The sequence below is a fragment of the Magallana gigas genome, chromosome 6 (assembly GCF_963853765.1).
Source record: "Magallana gigas chromosome 6, xbMagGiga1.1, whole genome shotgun sequence".
In the NCBI taxonomy this organism is placed as follows: domain Eukaryota; kingdom Metazoa; phylum Mollusca; class Bivalvia; order Ostreida; family Ostreidae; genus Magallana; species Magallana gigas.
In genome coordinates, this window is record NC_088858.1 from 36052911 (window position 1) to 36072028 (window position 19118).

Sequence of the window (19118 nt, forward strand, 5' to 3'; positions counted from 1 at the left end):
GGCTATGATATGGAAAAGGGTATCTATTATATTTATTACATACCAGTACTTATAGTAATAAAATTTAAAAAAAGACATAAACTTGAACAAATTGATTTTAAATATTATGTGAAAGTAGTCTGTTCATAAATTACCGGTAAATAAAAATATGAGATCTAATTGTTTTAACAAACATGTAGCTACAGGACTGGAATTTCCTCAGAACTGGAATTAAATAGTTAACTGCTTCAAAACATTTGCTAGCATTTGAAGTTTTCAACTGCATTTAAAAATGTCGACTGTAACAAATGTTTTATTTTTTGTCTGTAAACATTCACAAATGCCAACACGAAAAAAGGCAGGTGAGTTCTAGGGCGGATAACCTGTATCAGCCCTGGAGACCGATACGAGTTGTGTGATGTCATCTGCAACACATATGCCAAAAACCTGTATTTATTACTAAGCATGTAATAAAGTTTGAGATTTTTTCTAGGTGGAGTTTTCCAACAAACAATCAGTAGCCACCATTTCACTGACCATTCTAAATGACAACTTGGCAGAGCTTCCAGAAATCACCTACATCAGACTACTCAAGGTCACGGAATCGGGGTCAAGCCTTGAAGGCAAAGGGGCACAACTAGGTAATTCACAGACTTTACATACGGATGAAATTTTTGCAATGCATTAAAAAATTCCCAAATATATCACTGGGGAAACATTTTTTTTCTAGATAACAAAACAACAACTAAAAAACATAAACAATGCCTATGATATGGGGAGACCTACAAAATTTATATGCAGATGACTACATGTATTCTGGTCTCAAAATAAGTTGTACATAGGCTGATGATCTACTTGAGTCAGTAAAAGCTAGATTTTGCCTTGTGATAGCAATGAACATAAGCCTTTGAGCAATTTATTTTAAAGTCTTTTAAATAATATGAATTTGCCCAGTTATGACTAAAATTCTCAAATGACCAATAAAAATTTGCGATGAAAGTTGAATTGAATAGTGAAATATTTTTTTTAGCTCTGTTATTTTGAGACAATTGAATTGTTAGGAAGAAATGAAAATGGAAATTTTTTTTTTCAATGAGGTCCCCACAATATGGCAAAGATAGTGGTGCAGGCCAATGATTCGCCTTATGGAGTGGTGCTGTGGGAGAGACAGAGTGTAGCAGTGGATGAACCAGAAAGATCGGACCAATCCCAAACCCTCTACATCATCAGACAGCAAGGCATGATGGGAGATCTTCAAGTGATGTACCAGTAAGGGCTAGTTGGTTAATTACATGCAATTATTATGAAATTCAAATGGTCCTTGTGAAATATCCCAATGTTCAACAGTTATCGAATTTTCATTAATATAGAATACTGTAGTTTCTTTAAAAAAGAAAAAACGTCTGCTAAAGAAGAAAGAGTTTTTCTTATACAAATATTTTTAATACTTTATTTTATTAATAATAATTTGAAAAGGAATAAAGAAAAAAGTTTCAATGGGTAATAAATTAGTTATAACCACTGATTTTTTTAAAAATACAAGTAGTATTTCTGAATTGTTGTATTATTTTTTTTACAGAACATCCCCCGACTTAGGCGTGTCTGTGAACAATCAGGCAGTCTCTGGGCTGGACTTTGTCAGTCAGAAAGCCATAGCAGTACTGCAGGAGAACGTCACAAGGGTGGCAGTCAGCATTGTCATCAAACAGGTAAAAAAAAACTGTCAGGGTGTACATTAAAGATGTACATGACATTATGACTAAAAATTTTCAATGAAGGTAGGGTGGGATAATCCCTGAACTACTGTACATTTGGTTTCATCAATATTTGTGGGCATCAATTTCCTTAGATTTAATGAAGATCACATCAGGGAGACATAAATTCAAGGATCATGATCCCATCAGAACAGCGTGTTATTTGAAATAACACTTCAATGAGCTTTTGATTTTGTGGATTAAAAACTCAACAGAGAAATTCTCAAAAATTGGTATTTAATGAATATTTAAAAAAACATTGTAGAAGTTAATTGTTGTTTTTATGCATGATAACGACAATATGTATTTTTACAGGATGAGCTTCCTGAAGCAGACGAATCTTTTCTATTGAACATCACTGAGGTCAGGGTCATGAGTGCCACGCCCCCTCCTGGCGCAGAGCCAAGTGTCAAGGTCCCAGGAAACATACTTCGTGTCACCATCAATGAAAATGATGGAATCAGAGGAATAGTTCAATTCAATGTGACAACGGTATACAGTACTATAACTTATGGGAATGTTTCTGTTACTGTGGAATTATATTGTTATTATCGGTAACAAAATGAAATATAATATAAAAAAAGTGAAAAATACTTTACGCGCATGTAACAATTCGTTGTGTTACCCGTTGCTAAGTGTGTTGCTAACGCTTAGGGTAATAGAACGGATTATCAACTGCGTCTAAACCAATCAGATTTCAGTATTTAACATGAAAGTATAATAATATATTTTAACTGTACATCTAAGTTTTCTTAATACAGATGTTAATTTGAATTTTTTCATAATTTTCATTTTGTTCCAGATGCCCACAGTTCAGAAATATTACATCATAAAGTTAACCTTTTCCCCATCATTTGGCATTTTTGCATAAAACAGCTTATTTTAACTACATAAAGGCAGTTTTCTTCTCAAATACAGAAAGCACTGGTGTGAACAATCAAAATGTTTTCTGTAAAGATTTATCCATGCATGACTAATAGCTTACAGGAAGATTTTGCTTGATAAAAAAATGTACTTTTCAATTCAAGAAAAAAGCCCTTATTTTATTGATTCTGCATGTTTAATTCTGTAAAACTGCCAGTAAGTAAATAGAAATGAAATCAATAGATAAGAAATAAATAATATATTAACCCTTCTTCAAAATATTGGAACAATTTGATTTAGGAGACAATAGGACCAATAATTTGGCTTACAGATACATTTTATTCTGAATTTTTTTACAATTTAGAACATTGAGGGTAGAATTGATGCTTATGAAGAGTATGGACATAACACCACAGTCAGATTGAGAGTCAGTCGCAGTGTAGGATTTCTGGGGGATGTGACCTTGACTTGGCAGGCAGAACCAAGGGAAGCAAGTGTCCTTGACTTTTGGCCTTCCAGTGGAACAGTTAGTCTGAAGGACAAAGAGGCACATACAGACATTGTTGTGTATATTCTGGACGATACAATAAATGAACCGATGGAGGTATATATAAGGCTCACTAGAGTACACTGTTTTCTGTAAAACACAAATTTATGTGTTATTTGCATGATGTAAATTAAAAGTATCAGCAACAAATAGTCCCAACTTGTAAAATTGCAGGCCTTTTTTGGTGATATATTTGTGATGCTCAAATTTGTCACAAAAAACTTACAGTACAATTGTATTACATTGAAATTTTATTGAGTGAATTTGTTATGAATTCCTTGTTTGTAACTCTCTTAGATGGGTTCTTATACTAAACAGTAATATATAATTTTTGGGTGGTTTCAGACCTTTGATGTAAAACTCCTGAGTGTCAGCAGTGGACTTTCACAGCTGGGTACCATGACAACAGTGAGGGTAGCCATCTTGAAAAATGATTCCCCGAATGGATTGTTTAGATTTTCTTTGTCAGAGGTAATCTTTTACGATAAACTGTAAATAAGATTTTAAAAGAGTAATTGAATATTTTGAACATCTAAGCCCCCCCCCCCCTTCAAAAAAAGTATTCTTAAATCCATGAAAAATTCATCCAGCCTACTCAAAGTGGAAAACATTTTCATTGCTGTCACCATGGCAGTGAATCATTGTACATATTAATTACATGCATAGTCAAAAACTCAAAACTTATACAATGCACAATATTTAAAAAAATAGATTTATTGATATTCAAAGAAATACATTTTATGTTACTTAATAAAATATTGGAAAAATAATCATGATATTTACTGTAATTGGTAAAATTCAGCATAATTAAAATGTGAATTATTTTTTCAAGATGATGGAAAAGTTGTTTGTTAATTTTTTTTCTCTCTGTCCATTGATATTTATACAGTAGATTAGAAACTTTAAACTCAACTAAACCAGATACTCCTGATGTGAACAACTTAACGAGTATCGCTGAGTTAATTATATTACAGCACTTGCTTTTGATTAATTAATTTTAAGATTAATTAGAAAAGGAAATAATTATGTGCACATGCTCATGTCAAACCTCACAGTTTGGCAGAAGATGGCGTCATTCACAGGCGATACCGCCTCCATTTGTTTAATTTTTTCCACAGGTGAGAGTGAGGGAGTCCACGACATCCTCAGATCCTCAGGGGGAGGTCACTCTAACAGTTGAACGTATACAGGGCAATGACGGCTTCGTCAATGTACAATGGAGGCTGAATGCTGAAGCCTTCAATGACTTTGAAGAGCCCAGAGCGGGAAGTTTGCAGTTTGCACATGTAAGGATGAAGATTAATGAAGATTAGCCGGAGTTAGTGACAAACAGATCCTTTAATTATCATTAAACATACAGGGTTTTTTTTTCTTCATCAGGGATATAGGTTTCCGTGTATCTCTTTGTGAGGCATTCTATCAGTTGGTCTCGTCTGTTTTCAGCAGAATTTAATCCTTAAATCATGGGGCAAACAGTAAAGTTTGGGGTATATATTAGAAGTCATCATGTCTATCTGATTGTCCTACCCTTAGGAATAATATTTTTTAGAAGTATGAATTAATTATCAGAGCTTCATGGGTCTTTCATACCATTGGGAAAAGTTTCTTAAAGCAGCACAAAGTACATGTCGAAATTCATTATTTGAATGTGAAATATACTTGCATGTGTTTGATTTGAAAAAAGACACACAAAAAATAGCCAGATAATGACAAACTTCTGTATTTAATAACACATTCAAATTTTGTCACACTTACCAAACTGTGCTAAATATGTTACTCAATTTGAATATCATGTGGCAGAAATTTATAACTGTTGCTGTGATGAAGGGACTAGCCAGATATTGCTGAACAATGTTGTCAGAATGTCAGTTTTAGACTTTGAATTTTATTAATAATTTTTATTTGGTAGAGAAATATGGATAACATTTTAGATTGGATATTTGTGCATGGTCACTGCACCTGCAGTTTTTATAGCAAAATGAATCTTACAAAGTGTTGTGATTTGATACACAGGGAGAAACAACCAAAGCCATAACACTGAGAACCAAACAGGACTCCATCTTGGAGGGAGAGGAGCGCTTCAGAGTGTCTTTGATCTCGGCCGACAACAGCGCCGACATTTCCTCCACCCAGGGAGATTGTACTGTAATTGTAGAACCCGACCCTGGGGCCCAGGGCACCATCAGTATCCCCCCCGACTACAGGACGGTATACATAGGGGAACCGGGCGAGTCTGACCCATCTTATAATGGGCAGGTTAAGGTCATGATTACCCGTGGCCTTGGTATCTATGGCAGCATCAGTGTCACATGGTCCTTGACCCCTCGGGAAACTACTGCCTTCCATCAGGTGGAGGGAATTGTCAAAATGGCCGACTTGCAGCAGACAGCATATATCACGCTACAGGTAAGGCTTTGATCATAGGCTTTTGTACAAGAGATTAATTTTGTAAATATTAATGTAATAATAATAATGTAAATATAAATAAACATTTATCTGCAAAGTAAATCTGTTGTAAGTTGTAAGTATAACTTATTCTAAAATCCCCGGTCTGCTTATTCATGATTGCTATGTAAAGTAAAATTCTTTAATGATTTCAATGCTTTTTTTTTTGCTGTACTAGGCTATTGATGATACAATTCCTGAGAAAAGAGCCACATATGCCCTCCACTTGACGTCTGCAACTGGTGGAGCCAGCATCTCTCCTGACCCCAGTGCTTATATAGCCAATGTTGTCTTTGTGGCCAGTGACTTCCCACATGGAAGATTCCAGTTCACCCTTCCTCAGATCACCACAATCACAGAAGATATAAGCAAGGTTCAGTTTACAATTACATTGTGCACTTGTCAAATAAGATACACCCAACATTATTATATTGTTACCATACTATAAATCATTTTCTGTTTAAAACACACTCTATTTGAAATAAAAACTTTTTTAAAATTCTTTTATTATTTAGGGGCAAAAGTTATCTTAACTTCTGTACTATTGATACAGAATTGAATTTGATAGATAACAAATTAATACCAATATAAAATAGATCTGAAAAGTTAATATTGTTTTATTGAAAATTCAAGCTCTTTTTAAAGTGTATAAGACTTAATGAATGATGTTGGTTGATTTAGGTCACTGTGTCAGTGGTTCGGACGGATGGAACGGATGGGCAGGTGCTTGTCTCTTGCACCACCACACCTGGATCTGCTCAGAGCTACGCAGATTTCTACCCATTAACTCGCACTTTAGAATTCCAGCACAACCAAAAGATACAAACTATTGAGATCCAGATCATCCAGGATGATCTTCCAGAGGGACCAGAAGAGTTTTACGTCAACCTCACTTCCACTAAACTTGCTCCGACTTTCAGGTAATGGTAAAGTGATATCTTCATTTCTGTTTTAGATTAATGCTATGTTGGTTGCATTTCTATACAAACTACTTTGGTACAGAATTAAGTTTTTTCTCACTTAAATTTTTTCTTCATATTAAGAGATGTGAAGTTTTTCATCAGTATCTGCTTTGGAAAATAAGAAATTAAGTTGAATATTTTGTCATTATGCATGCATAAATGGCAAAAACTCCAGGCGAAAAGATATTCTTTTACTGAGCAAATGACTATTTCAACAGCAAGAACAACTACACAGAGGTGAATGGACTTCACCTAGACATGAGGCCTGGGATTGGATCAATGGATGTTAAGACCATTCTGATAGACAAGAACGACAATGCTGAGGGGACCATCATGTTTGATGTCCAGGGAGGCAACTTTAAGGGTAATGTCACCATTTCTATAACACTGAGATTGTTAAGAATGCTGTATTTGGCAGTGTATTCTAAATAATGAACATTTTGGTGGGAAGCTGGTTCCTCTAAATCAATTACATGTACATTTCCAAGTCTATATTCATATATTTATGCCCTCCTTCGTAAAAGGGAGGGCATGTTGCTTAGCTGCTGTCTGTCGGTCTGTCGGTCGGTCCACCAACAGTTTCCTTTCATTTTCTTTGCAAAGGATAAACATTTTGAAATGAAATTTGGTATACAGGTTTATCTTGTTAATATCTAAGTCAAGATTGATATTGGGTATGATCGAGCAATTCTCGACAGAGTTATGGCCCTTGGACTTAGAAAAATTAAGAGTTATTTGCAGTTTCTGCTCATTTTCTTCACATAGGATAAACATATTGAAATGAAATTTGGTATACAGGTTTATCTTGTTAATATCTAAGTCAAGATTGATATTGGGTATGATCGAGCAATTCTCGACAGAGTTATGGCCCTTGGACTTAGAAAAGTTATTTGCAGTTTCTGCTCATTTTTTTCACAGAGGATGAACATATTGAAATGAAATTTGGTATACAGGTTGATCATGATAATATCTAGGTCAAGTTTGATTTTGGGTATGATAGAGCAATTTTCGACAGAGTTATGGCCCTTGGACTTTGGAATTCGAATTATTTGCAGTTTACGTTCATTTTCTTTGTGGATGTTTCCAAGGGAGGAGGGCATAAGTGTTTCACAAACGTCTCTTGTTTAAATTTGTAAGTAGGTATCATACATTCAGAAATGTGCTAACTAAAATAAAATAAATGCTACTGACTTATTGAAAAACCAATTTCCAAAAAATATTGTACACACTTATTCGTTAACAGTAAAAGAAATACTCTCTACTATTTTGTTCGTTTCTTTCTGAATAAGCTACATGTACATCTTTTTAGTTTTAGTTAAAATATGTCGCTATAGTACAATAATACAAGGTTACAGTGAACATGTTTTTTACATATTCATGCTTACATCAAAGACAGTTTCACTCCTTAACTTATAGTTGTATTTAGTATGGTTTTTTTATTACCTTATTAGATAATTATAACAAAATGCATTTGACATAATGAATCAGAATTGCTAGTTCTTGGTCTACTGTTTATTGGGTTTTTTTTTTACTGAATATCAATCAAAATTTCAGAAGTTGTTTTTTGCGTATGACAGAGACTCTGTTTTTTGTTTTCAGTGACCGAAGAGTCAGGATTAGCAAGGATTCCACTGAAGCGAGAGGGAGGGAGCTATGGGGACATAGAGATAACTTACTCGGTACATAACATAACAGCCACACAGGAAGTGGACTATGTTGTCAGTAGCAACCAGGTCCGCATGTTGGACAGCAGCAGAAACACCACCATTGACATCACCATCAGGGACGATTCGGAAATGGAGTTTGAGGAGACGTTTGAGGTCCAGCTATTGTCTGTGTCAGGTAGGAATTGACTCTGATCAGTTGTCATGAATTCCATTTTAATTCACAAAGAAAAAAATGATACACGTGTAGATATCATAATATTATTATGAAAAGATGGCATTCATGTGGCAACCTTTAATAAAAATTATAAACATTCTTATACTGTAGAACAAAAAAATTTGGAGCATTCATATTTCAGTGCAAACTCAAATGCCAACAGATTGGCGTTAATCAATTTTACTTGTATGCAGATTTGTTTGAAATAAATAAACAGATATTTTTTTTCTGTCTGAAACATTCACTTTTTTCTTGGGGTTGACCCAAGGATATATTTCCTACTCACATACATTTGCAAAGATTATAGTTATTTATTTCTTTGCCCAGCTGCGTATCATGTGTCACGATTTCAGTTTAGTTAGTGCTTGAAATGAAACTCAGCTCATCAAATGAATTTTTAAAAAAATTGTCAATGAATCATTTCGTGATTAGGCATATTTTTTGGGAAACAATTGATTTGAAAAAATTGAGGCTTATACTTGGGTATGTTCGTTGTTATAAAAGAGCATGCATCGATAGCGTGGACATTTACCTTGTAACACTTGATGACTTTTTCACCCTAAATTGCCAATTGGTGGATATACAGGTATGTGCTAATGATAAGAAAATATATTTATGTGTCATACAAACATAGCTTGAATAACAAATTAATTTTTATTTGCAGATTCAAATATATTGCTTTGTTTATTTAAACAATACATGAGGGTATAAAATACAAAATTTCATAATTTACAAACAATGATTTAATATGCAATCATTTTAGGGAGCATCATGTAGCAATTGTTCTCTTTTAATGGTTGATAATGAAATATTGATTGCATAAACAGTCTGATATTTAGTTTTCATATCTAATTAAATTTAATTAATTACTTTGTAAAAGCACTTGTGATTTTATGAGTTCATGACAAATCAAAATCAGACTCTACTCAATATGCTTATTATAAAACATTTTGTTGGTATTCAGAGATGATTCAGAGATTATAAATCAGCTATACACTATAGCTTGAAGTTCAATTTTCGTATCAAAGGATCATAATTAAGAGTTGGAAAAATAAAATGATTATCAATGCTGTATAATATTCTTCATGTGTCACTAAAGAAAATGGGGAAATTTTCTTAATGCTTTTAGGGGTTTACAGATGTGGGTAAATTAAAATTCGCCATATTTTTATAAATTTTAAACCATTACAGTCAATCACTTAGTGCATCGTTAATTGCCGGGGATTGACATGGACCCAAATCTTGCTGATTATTGTTTACATAGTGTTTGCATATGTATATTATTCAATGATTGGTCTGATCACTTTAACAAATATATTTTTGTTAAATTACCTATTTTTTGTTCTCTACCTCTCGACTGGTGTATATAAATATTCTCCAAACACAATAACCAAATTTACAGAAACTAAAAGAGAACGGAGTTTCATTTACCAATTTCTTTGATATATTTTTAGTAAGGTAGCTAATTTTTCAACATTTCTTTTTCACAAACAACAGGTGGAGCTAAACTTGGTTACCCAAACAAGACAATGGTTACCATCTTGAAGTCTGATTTTCCAAATGGAAACTTTGGCTTCAAGGGTCAACTGAAGTTCAGACTGGCAAACCCAGAGCGACTAGTGCAGCAGAAACTGTCAATTGAAAGGAAAGGTGGTCTCAAAGGTCAACAGACTGTGAGTGCTTATGATTTGAATTAAAACTGCTTCTGTATTGGATGATTCTATGCATGTTCCATTTTTCTCTTGTTTTCTTCAAGATCAAATCTATGTAAATACCAAAATATGGTTGCTCAGATGCTGTGAAAGTTTCACCCATTAGCACTGAAAAAAACAGTGTGTCCCTTTGATTTAATTTCACTTAAAAAGTCAGTTTTCAAGTGTATAAGATGTATGGAATTTTTTCATGTGAATGGTGTACATGGGCAAGAATGGGATACAAATAAATTGCATATATATACAATACTACATGTGGTATGAACTTTATCTGGGCAGGTATACTGGAGAATAATGGGCCCCAATAATCCATTGCAAATTCTTGAAGCCACCAATGACATCAGCATGGTTTCTGGCAACAAAGAGGTCACTACAGGGTCACTGTTGTGGAATGATGGAGAGAGTGGAGAGAAGTCCTTTGTGCTAGATCTGAAGCCCTTCTCCTCCTGGGAAGTGGAGAAGACCTTTTTGGTGGAGATTTACAATGTACAGGGAAGTCCCTCAGAGGCAGGAAGTGGAGAAATCAGCATCTCTGCTGGAAAAACCACCATTATAGTATGCAATTATGCCATCCCTTATTTTATGTATGATTACCGGTATATGAGTTGTTGAACAAACTTGCCACAAAAAATTGCTGATTGGAAAATTCTTTGGATCTTTAAATGAATATTTTTTGCAATTTGAAAAAAATATGTTGCATTAATTGCAATATTAATGGTGCTTATTTTAACCAGCTGTTATAATTTAATACTTGTATGGAATACTTAACTGTAAATGCATAAAGTATTCTGGTCAATTTTTTTCATACTTTGATAAAAAATAAATCATTATGAGATTAATTTCTTAATTTTAGATAGAGAAATTTGGGCATCCCAATGGAATTGTTAGGTTTGAGGGCCTGGGCCAGAGTATGAGGACTGTGGAGGAACCTGAGGGAATAGCTCCTCTAGAACTTCAGTTCCCCATCAGTCGGAGGTTTGGAACAGGAACCACAGGAAGTATTGAGGTAAAGATTAAAATTAGACAACAAATAACAGGGAGAAATGTAAATTCAATTTTACAGGTAAATTTAGATAATGAACATAGATTACAAATGTTTTTTTTTAATTAATTGATTTATTGATTAATTAATAAAATAAAAATGATGCTATAAATAAAGATCAAACAGTTAATTGTTTCGGAAGGTTTTGATAATATGTTGTGGTAATGTTCATACGGTCAGGTCAAATGGATGATAGAAGGAAGTTACGATGACAAGACTCCAGACTTTCAGCCTCAGGAGGGCTCGCTCCTAATGGCCGATGGACAAAGAGATTCAGCAATTGTCATACAAGTGCTTCCTGATAACATCCCTGAACTAACAGAGACATTCTCATTGGTCCTTCAATCGACAATAGGCGGGGCTGAAATTGACACCCAGTTCAATTCTTCCATTTTCAAAATCATGTAAGCTGTCTGTTTCTTTGATATCTCAGTTCTCATGTGTGGTAATTTCTTGAAGACGTGCTAAATTTTTACATTTTCTCTTTATTTTTTATATTTCTGCCCTAGGAATTTTTTTTCCTTTCAGATATATGAAAACTATCGTAATGAGTCACCAAATGGTGAAATTTAAAAATGTTGACCTTTTGCTTTGGTCCAGAAATTATATCAAACTTAATTTCCCCCCCCCCCCAAAATTTGGTAATTATAGTTTATTTTGGAAGAAAAAATTCAATTTTGAAAGAAATAGAATTTTGAAATGCTAGTATGTTTCTTTTTAATGCTCTATTAATGAACTCCTATTTTAAAAATCAATTGCTGCCTTAAATTAATGAGCAAGTCATGCATTTTCTTCAGCTTTATGTATACAATGTAGTTTACAATAACAGAAAACAATGATTCATAGGCACCATTTATTTTCCCTATCAAGGCCTATCAAATCACAATTTCTAAACTCATAAACATTAAAATATGTTATTTTAGTATAAAAACACAACACAAAAGAAAGTTATAACTTTTTTCACGTATGGCTGCATGGAATTAAAATGATGCGCAAAGTCATGCTCACTCAATCTTTACTCATTAAGTACAATGTTTATGACTCTCCCTTTTGTTTCTTATTAAGGTGCATTGACTGCCCCCCATAGTTGCTTACAAGTCCCTGTTCTGTTTGTCCCTAAGCTACTGCTTCAATAGTTTAAGAGTCTCCTTTTTGTCTGCAGATCTTAAGGTACAATGACTAACCCCTCCCCTCCCCCCTACATGTATTTGCTTATGAGTCCTCATTTTGTTTGTCTTTAAGGTACTTCTCCCATTGTTGTTAACATGTGTTCTTATTGTTTTATTCTTAAAGTACATTGACAGTTATATCGTTTGCAAGCCCCTATTTTGTTTATCTGTAGGATACAATGACTACCCCCATGGTTGATTACTATACTCTTTCCAGAGATATTTAATACACATTACATTTCTTAAATTATTCGGTATTCATAAATATTACAAGATAAAAAAAAAATCTCAAGATTTCTTCAGTGAAATTCCTCCTTTATCTTGTTGTGTGTCAATATAAAGCTAAAATTTAATAAGTCTACAGGGAATTCGCATTGCAGTGGAAATGTAAATGCCCAAATGATAACATTGTACAATTTTTGGAGGTGTTTCAAGGGATTCCAAATGGAAAAAGATGTCAGATTTTAACATTATAAATCTGAGTAACAAATCTGATTTCATCCTTATGAATTTCTGTTAAAAGAGATGATATGCCAATAAAGAATCCTGAGATTTTTTTCCCTTCTATTGACTTTAATTGTATTTCTTTGACAGGTATGATTATTTTCGTTAAAAATGGACTAAAAGTCACGGAGGGATGTTGTATCTTGGGGCAGACTATAATCCTTGTTTTGTTTGACCTTCAGGCACAATAACTGCTACCATGATTGCTTTGAAATTCCCTTTTTGTTTTGTCCATTAAATACAGTGACTACCACCATGGTTGCTTATTTTGTCACCTTTTTGTTTTGTCCATCAGGTACAATGACTACCCCCATGGTCTGTTCGGAGTCCCTCCAGGCCTGCAGTCTCTGTATGTGAATTCAGCGGACTTGAACCGTTTTGTCAGAGTCAACATCACCAGGTACTATGGGACTTTTGGCTCCGTGATTGTGACCTTCAACATTAAATATGATGAGGTAAGCCATCAATAAAATCTAATCAAAATATAAAAAGCACCTATTAATTTATGTTTAATTATATGACTCTTGTACTGCCATCTTACCTGTACCCATCATGCAGTTTTAGTATTTCCTTTGTTTTCTTTCTGGTCTGTAATGCAGATTTTGTCAGGTGTCATTTTGAGCAAAAGCTCAGGAACCATTCAATTCAATGAAGGTGTTGCTATGTTAACACAAGACATTCTGATTGGAGGAGATGGCTTTCTAGATTTGGACACAACATTTACTATAACTTTGACACAAGTCCAGTATTTAGGAGCTGGGGGTATTTATATATGAATCTGATTTGTACATGCATTAATGGTAATCTAATTCATTTTAAAACAATTTTCCTCAAAATTAAAACCTATTTTTGCATTCCTTATCTTTATCTTTTTATAGTGACAGACCCTCCAAATTTTAAGGTTGGTGAGACAGAGACCAAAGTGAAAGTCCCGCCCCTGGCAGCAAACAGTGAGGTTGGCTTCACAGACACCCTGGGAAGTATAGATGAAGGTAAAAAGCAATACTGTTAGACCAGCACCCAGCTGTCACCTAAATTTTCAAATCACTTTACTCATTCCTTAATTCAAATCCTTGAAAGAAAAGTGAATAAATGAGGTCAGAACTCCGACTGAGTATTGACTTGAGAAAAGTTGCTGACAATTGGGCCAGTAGAGATATTCATGGTTATAACCAAGATTATTTTTAAATGGTTTGCATACTTAAGGTTCAGTGGTGACTCTTACTGGAATTAATGATTGTTATTCCTCTTAGAATTGTCATTGTCTTGGAAAGTTTGGTGAAATGGTGATGTAATTCAATATGGGTGGGATCTTTAAAAAAAGTCAAAATTTTATTGTAGAGAGGGTTTATAAACAAACATTTAAAACATGTAAAAAAAATTTCTCATTGACAGAGACAGGGACAGCTACTTTGACACTCACTCGCCGTGGCCTTTATGGGACCATTCATGTTCCCTGGGGTAGCGGTCTACCCTCTGGTAGCAAGCCGGAATGGTACACAGAAGGGCAGATAACTCCATCATCTGGGTCTCTCACTGTACAACATGGAATTCAGTCAAGAAACTTCACCATCTCTGTAAGCTGCTTTGTAAAAATAAGATTATTCAATCATGAAGACAAGAAGAAGTGGGGAGTGGATAATCTTCATATTTTATGAATTTGATTTAGATAAATATATTTGAAGATTTGAAATGTGGATTTAAATGTACAACAAAAAATATATTAAATAATATTTTTTACAGGTGGTTGCCATTCTGAATAGAACAGAGTCATTTGCCCTTCATTTGACAAAGGCGCCCTCTACGTCAGCTAGAGGGGGAGCAAGACTGTCCTCCACAAACAACATTGTCAAACTGGAGCCTTATGGTGTTATTCGGTTTGCGCCAAACTCCACTCAACCACCAAGTGTTTCGGAAATGGAAAGCACTGTAAGTTTTGTTGTTCAAGCTCAAAACCCCCAAGATTTAAAAAAAAAATGAAATAAAATAATGAACAAGAGGCCTGTCCGATGCTTGCATCTTCATGTCCAAATCTTATTTTGAATGAAGCATTTTAACTGTCCTTCTTTATGGTTCTAGAAATCTCCAGAAGTTGCTTCTAGTGTAAATTGAGCAGTATAAAGTTATGTACTGTGATGATCCGATATGAAAATATATTGAAGAATATACTACTTGAACTGTTTCAGATAAGTTTGATGGTCCAAAGAGTCTATGGTTCAGAGGGTAAAATTGAAGTTACATACAGGTCCATTGAAATAAGTGCACAGAAAGGCTCGGACTTTTTTACCACGGAAACAAACGCCATTGTCATGGACCCAGGAGTAACTTCAAGCCTGATAACTATTCAGGTAAGTTGAATAATCAATGAAAGATGCCCTCAACAGTACAATAAATATGTTTCTGAGATCTGGCAGTGCAAATGGAAAAAAAACCCTGGAATTGTTGCACCCCCTGCAAACAAAGTTTGAGGGGTATATAGGGATCACCTTGTGCGTCTCTCCCTAGATCCATCAGTTCGTCTGTCTGTGCAATCATGTCCAGTCCATATCTGTCTTATGGAGGAACATCAGAAATTCTTACCTTCATACAAAGATTGCTTATGACCTGGGGGTGTTTATGATGTTGACCCAAGGTCTTTTGGGCAAGTTCAAGGTCACTGGAAGGAAAAGTGCATAATTAGTGTCTGGTCTATATCTTTCTTTTGCAGAAACATGGAAGTTCTAACCTTTACACAATGATTGCTTATGACCTAAGGGTGTTTCATGATTTTGCTTCAAGGTCTTTTGGGCAAATCCAAGGTCACTAGAAGGAAAAATACAAAATTCATGTCTTGTCCATATCTTTCTTATGGAGAAACATTGGAAGTTCTTACTTCACACAGATTGTTTATGACCTGAGGGCATGTCATAATTTTGTTCCAAGGTCATTTGGGCAAGTTCAAGATCACTGGAAGGAAAAGTGCAAAATTTGTGTCTGGTATATATCTTTTTTATGAAGAAACATTGGAAGTGGTTATTGCACACATAGATTGTTTATGACCTGAGGGTTTGTCATGATTTGACCCAAGGTCATTTGGGCAAGTTCAAGGTCATTTGAAAGAAAAGGTTCATAACTTGTGTCTGCTTTATACCTTTCTTATGGAGAAACTTTGAGAGAACTTGACCCAGGGTCAGTTGTGCAATTTCAAGGTCATTGTTTAAAAAAATGCATAATTCCCGTCTAGGCCATATCTTGTAATGGAAAATTATTAGAAGCTAAAATTTGACACAAAGATTATTTGTGACCTGTAAATATGTCCTTCAGCTTTGGTCATGTGTGCAAGTTCAAGGTCACTATAAGAAAAATGGTGCATCCATTACTTTTTAATAGAGAAATACTTAAGTTATCATATTTTCTTAAAGGGGGTGGGGGGTGAGCTTGCTCACAGTACCTCTAGTTTTATTTATTAATCTTTTATGTTTAAAGATGTCTCTATTGATATTTGTTACAAACAAATAGATTGTTCTATTGTTCTTGTTAAATCACTGATATCAGTGCTTGTCAGAGGATAAAATTTTAATTACTGTGAACATATTACATTTGGCTGTGTGTTCTATTTAACCTTTTTGGCAGAAATCAGGTTTGGCTTAATAAAGTACACTGCTCAATTCCATACATATATGTATATAAATGAGTACATTCAGAAATCAAATCTACTTGTTAAAAAATCAATTTCTGAAAACCTTCAAATAGTCTACACTCTAAATATAGTCCATTTACAGTTAACTAGATGGAGGCTTCCTTAACGTTTTGATTTTAAAGAAATTTTACCCATACACTTTCACCTTTCTGGTTTTCCTCCTCACAGGTTCGACAAGACAACATACCTGAAGAGGAAGAGATGTTTACAGTAAACCTCACTCATGTGGAGAAGTACCCTACGGAGATTGTACCAAGTAAATTACTGTAAATTGTATAAATAATGTAAACTGTAAACTATTTTAAGTTTGAAACACGATATGTTCAGTAATTATTACAATGTGATATGAGTACTTCTATTAGATTCTCAAATTTTGTGAGGAAGGCATTTAATGTTTCATCAGGGGGACAAGATGGAGACCTGTGTCACTCTATATGTCAACATTTTTTTTCCTTTCTCTCAACCACTTTCTCTCAAAATCTCTATGAAACTCTATGCAACTGTTTTTTAGAACACTTCAAATTTAAATTGAAATTTAATATGCTCTTAATATCGATCCTTAAAATTAATGAAGAAGTCAGGACAATTATAATATTATATAATTTTAATGTGTAGAAAATGTCATGTTTTCGTAATGAGATCTGCCAAGGATTTATGGGGAGGGGAGTGAACAGAAAACCCTTGGCAAGTAAAGATAAGAAAATGTGTCGACAAGGAAGAAAATTCCAATTGGTGTGTTGGAAGTCAATAACAACATGTTTTAATTATCATAAATTCTGTATATATGTGTGAAAAGGGAAATCAAGGATTAAATGTATTAATACATTTTTATTCATGTAATAACTGGAATTTAGTCATTTTAATATAAGAGCACTTATTTAGTATGTTTTGAATGTGACATTACTAGGATGAGCTGACATGAGTATGCACATTATGTTCATGAATACTATTGATGTAGAAAAACTAAAAACATTGTCAAAATTTATAAAGAAAAGTTTCTCAGTCTTTTCTTCCTAAAAAACCAAAACAAAACCTATACAAACAACAGTAATTGTATTTCCACTTTATAAAATTTGTTTATACACCTACAAGTACTTGTGATCCTTAATGCCTGTTTTTTGTGTTCATGTTGAACATGAACCTCATAAACCAGTGAACTGGTCTTGAGTGAATAAAGAATTGAATTGAATCGTAGCATGTAAACAAAAAATTAAACATGCTGTTCATTAGTTCACAGGGTAATGCTTTGTAATGACAGCTAAAACATAAGGATGAAAAACCAATCATTTTTGACTTTGGTCAATATGTATGATACTTTTGCACATGCACATTTGGAAATTAGGTATCAAAAAATATATGCGAAACAGAAACTTGACTAGGTGAGATAATTGCTTAATTGCTGTAGTCTGTATCATAGTGAGAGTTCCTGTGAAGGAAATTGATAAGAAGAAAAAAAAACCCAATCAAAGACATCTTTTCACAATAGAAATTCACATTTATTTCATGTTACAATACAAGTCATTTTTAATCATAAACAAGCATTGTACTATTTCATCCTGAATCAGATCTAGAATGAACCTCCACTGCATGTTGTTTAAAACTGAGAAGACAAGTTTTCCTTCTTTGTGTCGGAGTAATGACTGGTGTACGGTATTTGAGAATTATTTTTTCTTCTTCAGAAATCTCCCCTCGTCTGAGCTATGTGGCTTCCAGCTCTGTAGTCAGAATCAAGGAGAGTAATGATGCCTATGGAGTTTTGAACCTGGAGCCATCATCGATTGTGATTGATGAGGAAAACCGACGCGTCAATCTTACAGTGCAGAGAACAGGCATGTCAATATAGATTTGAGATTCCCATATACTTTAAGCAAAAATTAAACATGAAGTTATTTTTACAGCAAAAAAAAATTCAATTTCAAATGATGTTATTCTCAGAAACAATAAAATTGATCAACTGTTGATTTAGATGTGAATATATATAACGGAAGAACAATATTGATGATTTAAAGCAAAAGCCCAGAATATTGTTTCTACTTAGTTTTAATTTATTCAGGAGATTTTTTTATCTTTTTCTTACCTAACAGTTGAATGGGAGTATATGGCTTTATTTCATTTCATCTTCTGAATAAACTGTTTTGTGTACACTAGGGGGTCTGTATGGGACGATCAGTGTACTTGTAAGAACAGTGGGAGGTGGAGAACCCTGGACCTCCCAGATAGTCCCAGAACTGACCCCCACCTCGAACGATACCATCACACAGATCCTGGGGGCCAGGGATGGGTCCAATGCTGCTACCGCGGTCAGGGACTATGAAATACTGGACACTAGGGTGGAGTTCAAGGTAGGACACTCAGTCAATTACAGTATGTCTACTAACTAGGCATGCTTTGGAGAGGAAGATAATTTTTTGTGTTAGATTAGCTAGTTCATCTTATAGGACAGTGTCAAGTGAAAATTGAAAATTATTTGGATATTGGATATATGGAATTACTAAAGAACAGGGCAGGATTGTGAATGATTTAGGAGTTAGGTTGATGAAGCAGGATTTAGCATAAGCTTTTGTTAGTTTTGTTTGTGTA

At 34.2% G+C, this 19118-nt stretch overlaps 1 protein-coding gene across 1 annotated transcript in view; it reads left to right on the forward strand.

Moving 5' to 3' along the window:
- The window catches only part of LOC105329461 (adhesion G-protein coupled receptor V1), a 93900-nt gene that overhangs the window by 46958 nt on the left and 27824 nt on the right, over nucleotides 1–19118 (forward strand). Inside the window, exons 60-84 of the mRNA XM_034469455.2 lie at nucleotides 473–620; nucleotides 1077–1248; nucleotides 1559–1688; nucleotides 2049–2225; nucleotides 2962–3201; nucleotides 3490–3615; nucleotides 4263–4430; nucleotides 5158–5550; nucleotides 5768–5962; nucleotides 6271–6509; nucleotides 6770–6915; nucleotides 8151–8393; nucleotides 9930–10105; nucleotides 10424–10699; nucleotides 10998–11150; nucleotides 11367–11590; nucleotides 13155–13314; nucleotides 13459–13621; nucleotides 13738–13851; nucleotides 14255–14436; nucleotides 14603–14788; nucleotides 15046–15207; nucleotides 16707–16794; nucleotides 18218–18367; nucleotides 18687–18880. Of these exons, the coding sequence (XP_034325346.2) occupies nucleotides 473–620; nucleotides 1077–1248; nucleotides 1559–1688; nucleotides 2049–2225; nucleotides 2962–3201; nucleotides 3490–3615; nucleotides 4263–4430; nucleotides 5158–5550; nucleotides 5768–5962; nucleotides 6271–6509; nucleotides 6770–6915; nucleotides 8151–8393; nucleotides 9930–10105; nucleotides 10424–10699; nucleotides 10998–11150; nucleotides 11367–11590; nucleotides 13155–13314; nucleotides 13459–13621; nucleotides 13738–13851; nucleotides 14255–14436; nucleotides 14603–14788; nucleotides 15046–15207; nucleotides 16707–16794; nucleotides 18218–18367; nucleotides 18687–18880 (4605 nt within the window). The remainder of the gene's footprint in view (nucleotides 1–472; nucleotides 621–1076; nucleotides 1249–1558; nucleotides 1689–2048; nucleotides 2226–2961; nucleotides 3202–3489; nucleotides 3616–4262; nucleotides 4431–5157; nucleotides 5551–5767; nucleotides 5963–6270; nucleotides 6510–6769; nucleotides 6916–8150; nucleotides 8394–9929; nucleotides 10106–10423; nucleotides 10700–10997; nucleotides 11151–11366; nucleotides 11591–13154; nucleotides 13315–13458; nucleotides 13622–13737; nucleotides 13852–14254; nucleotides 14437–14602; nucleotides 14789–15045; nucleotides 15208–16706; nucleotides 16795–18217; nucleotides 18368–18686; nucleotides 18881–19118) is intronic.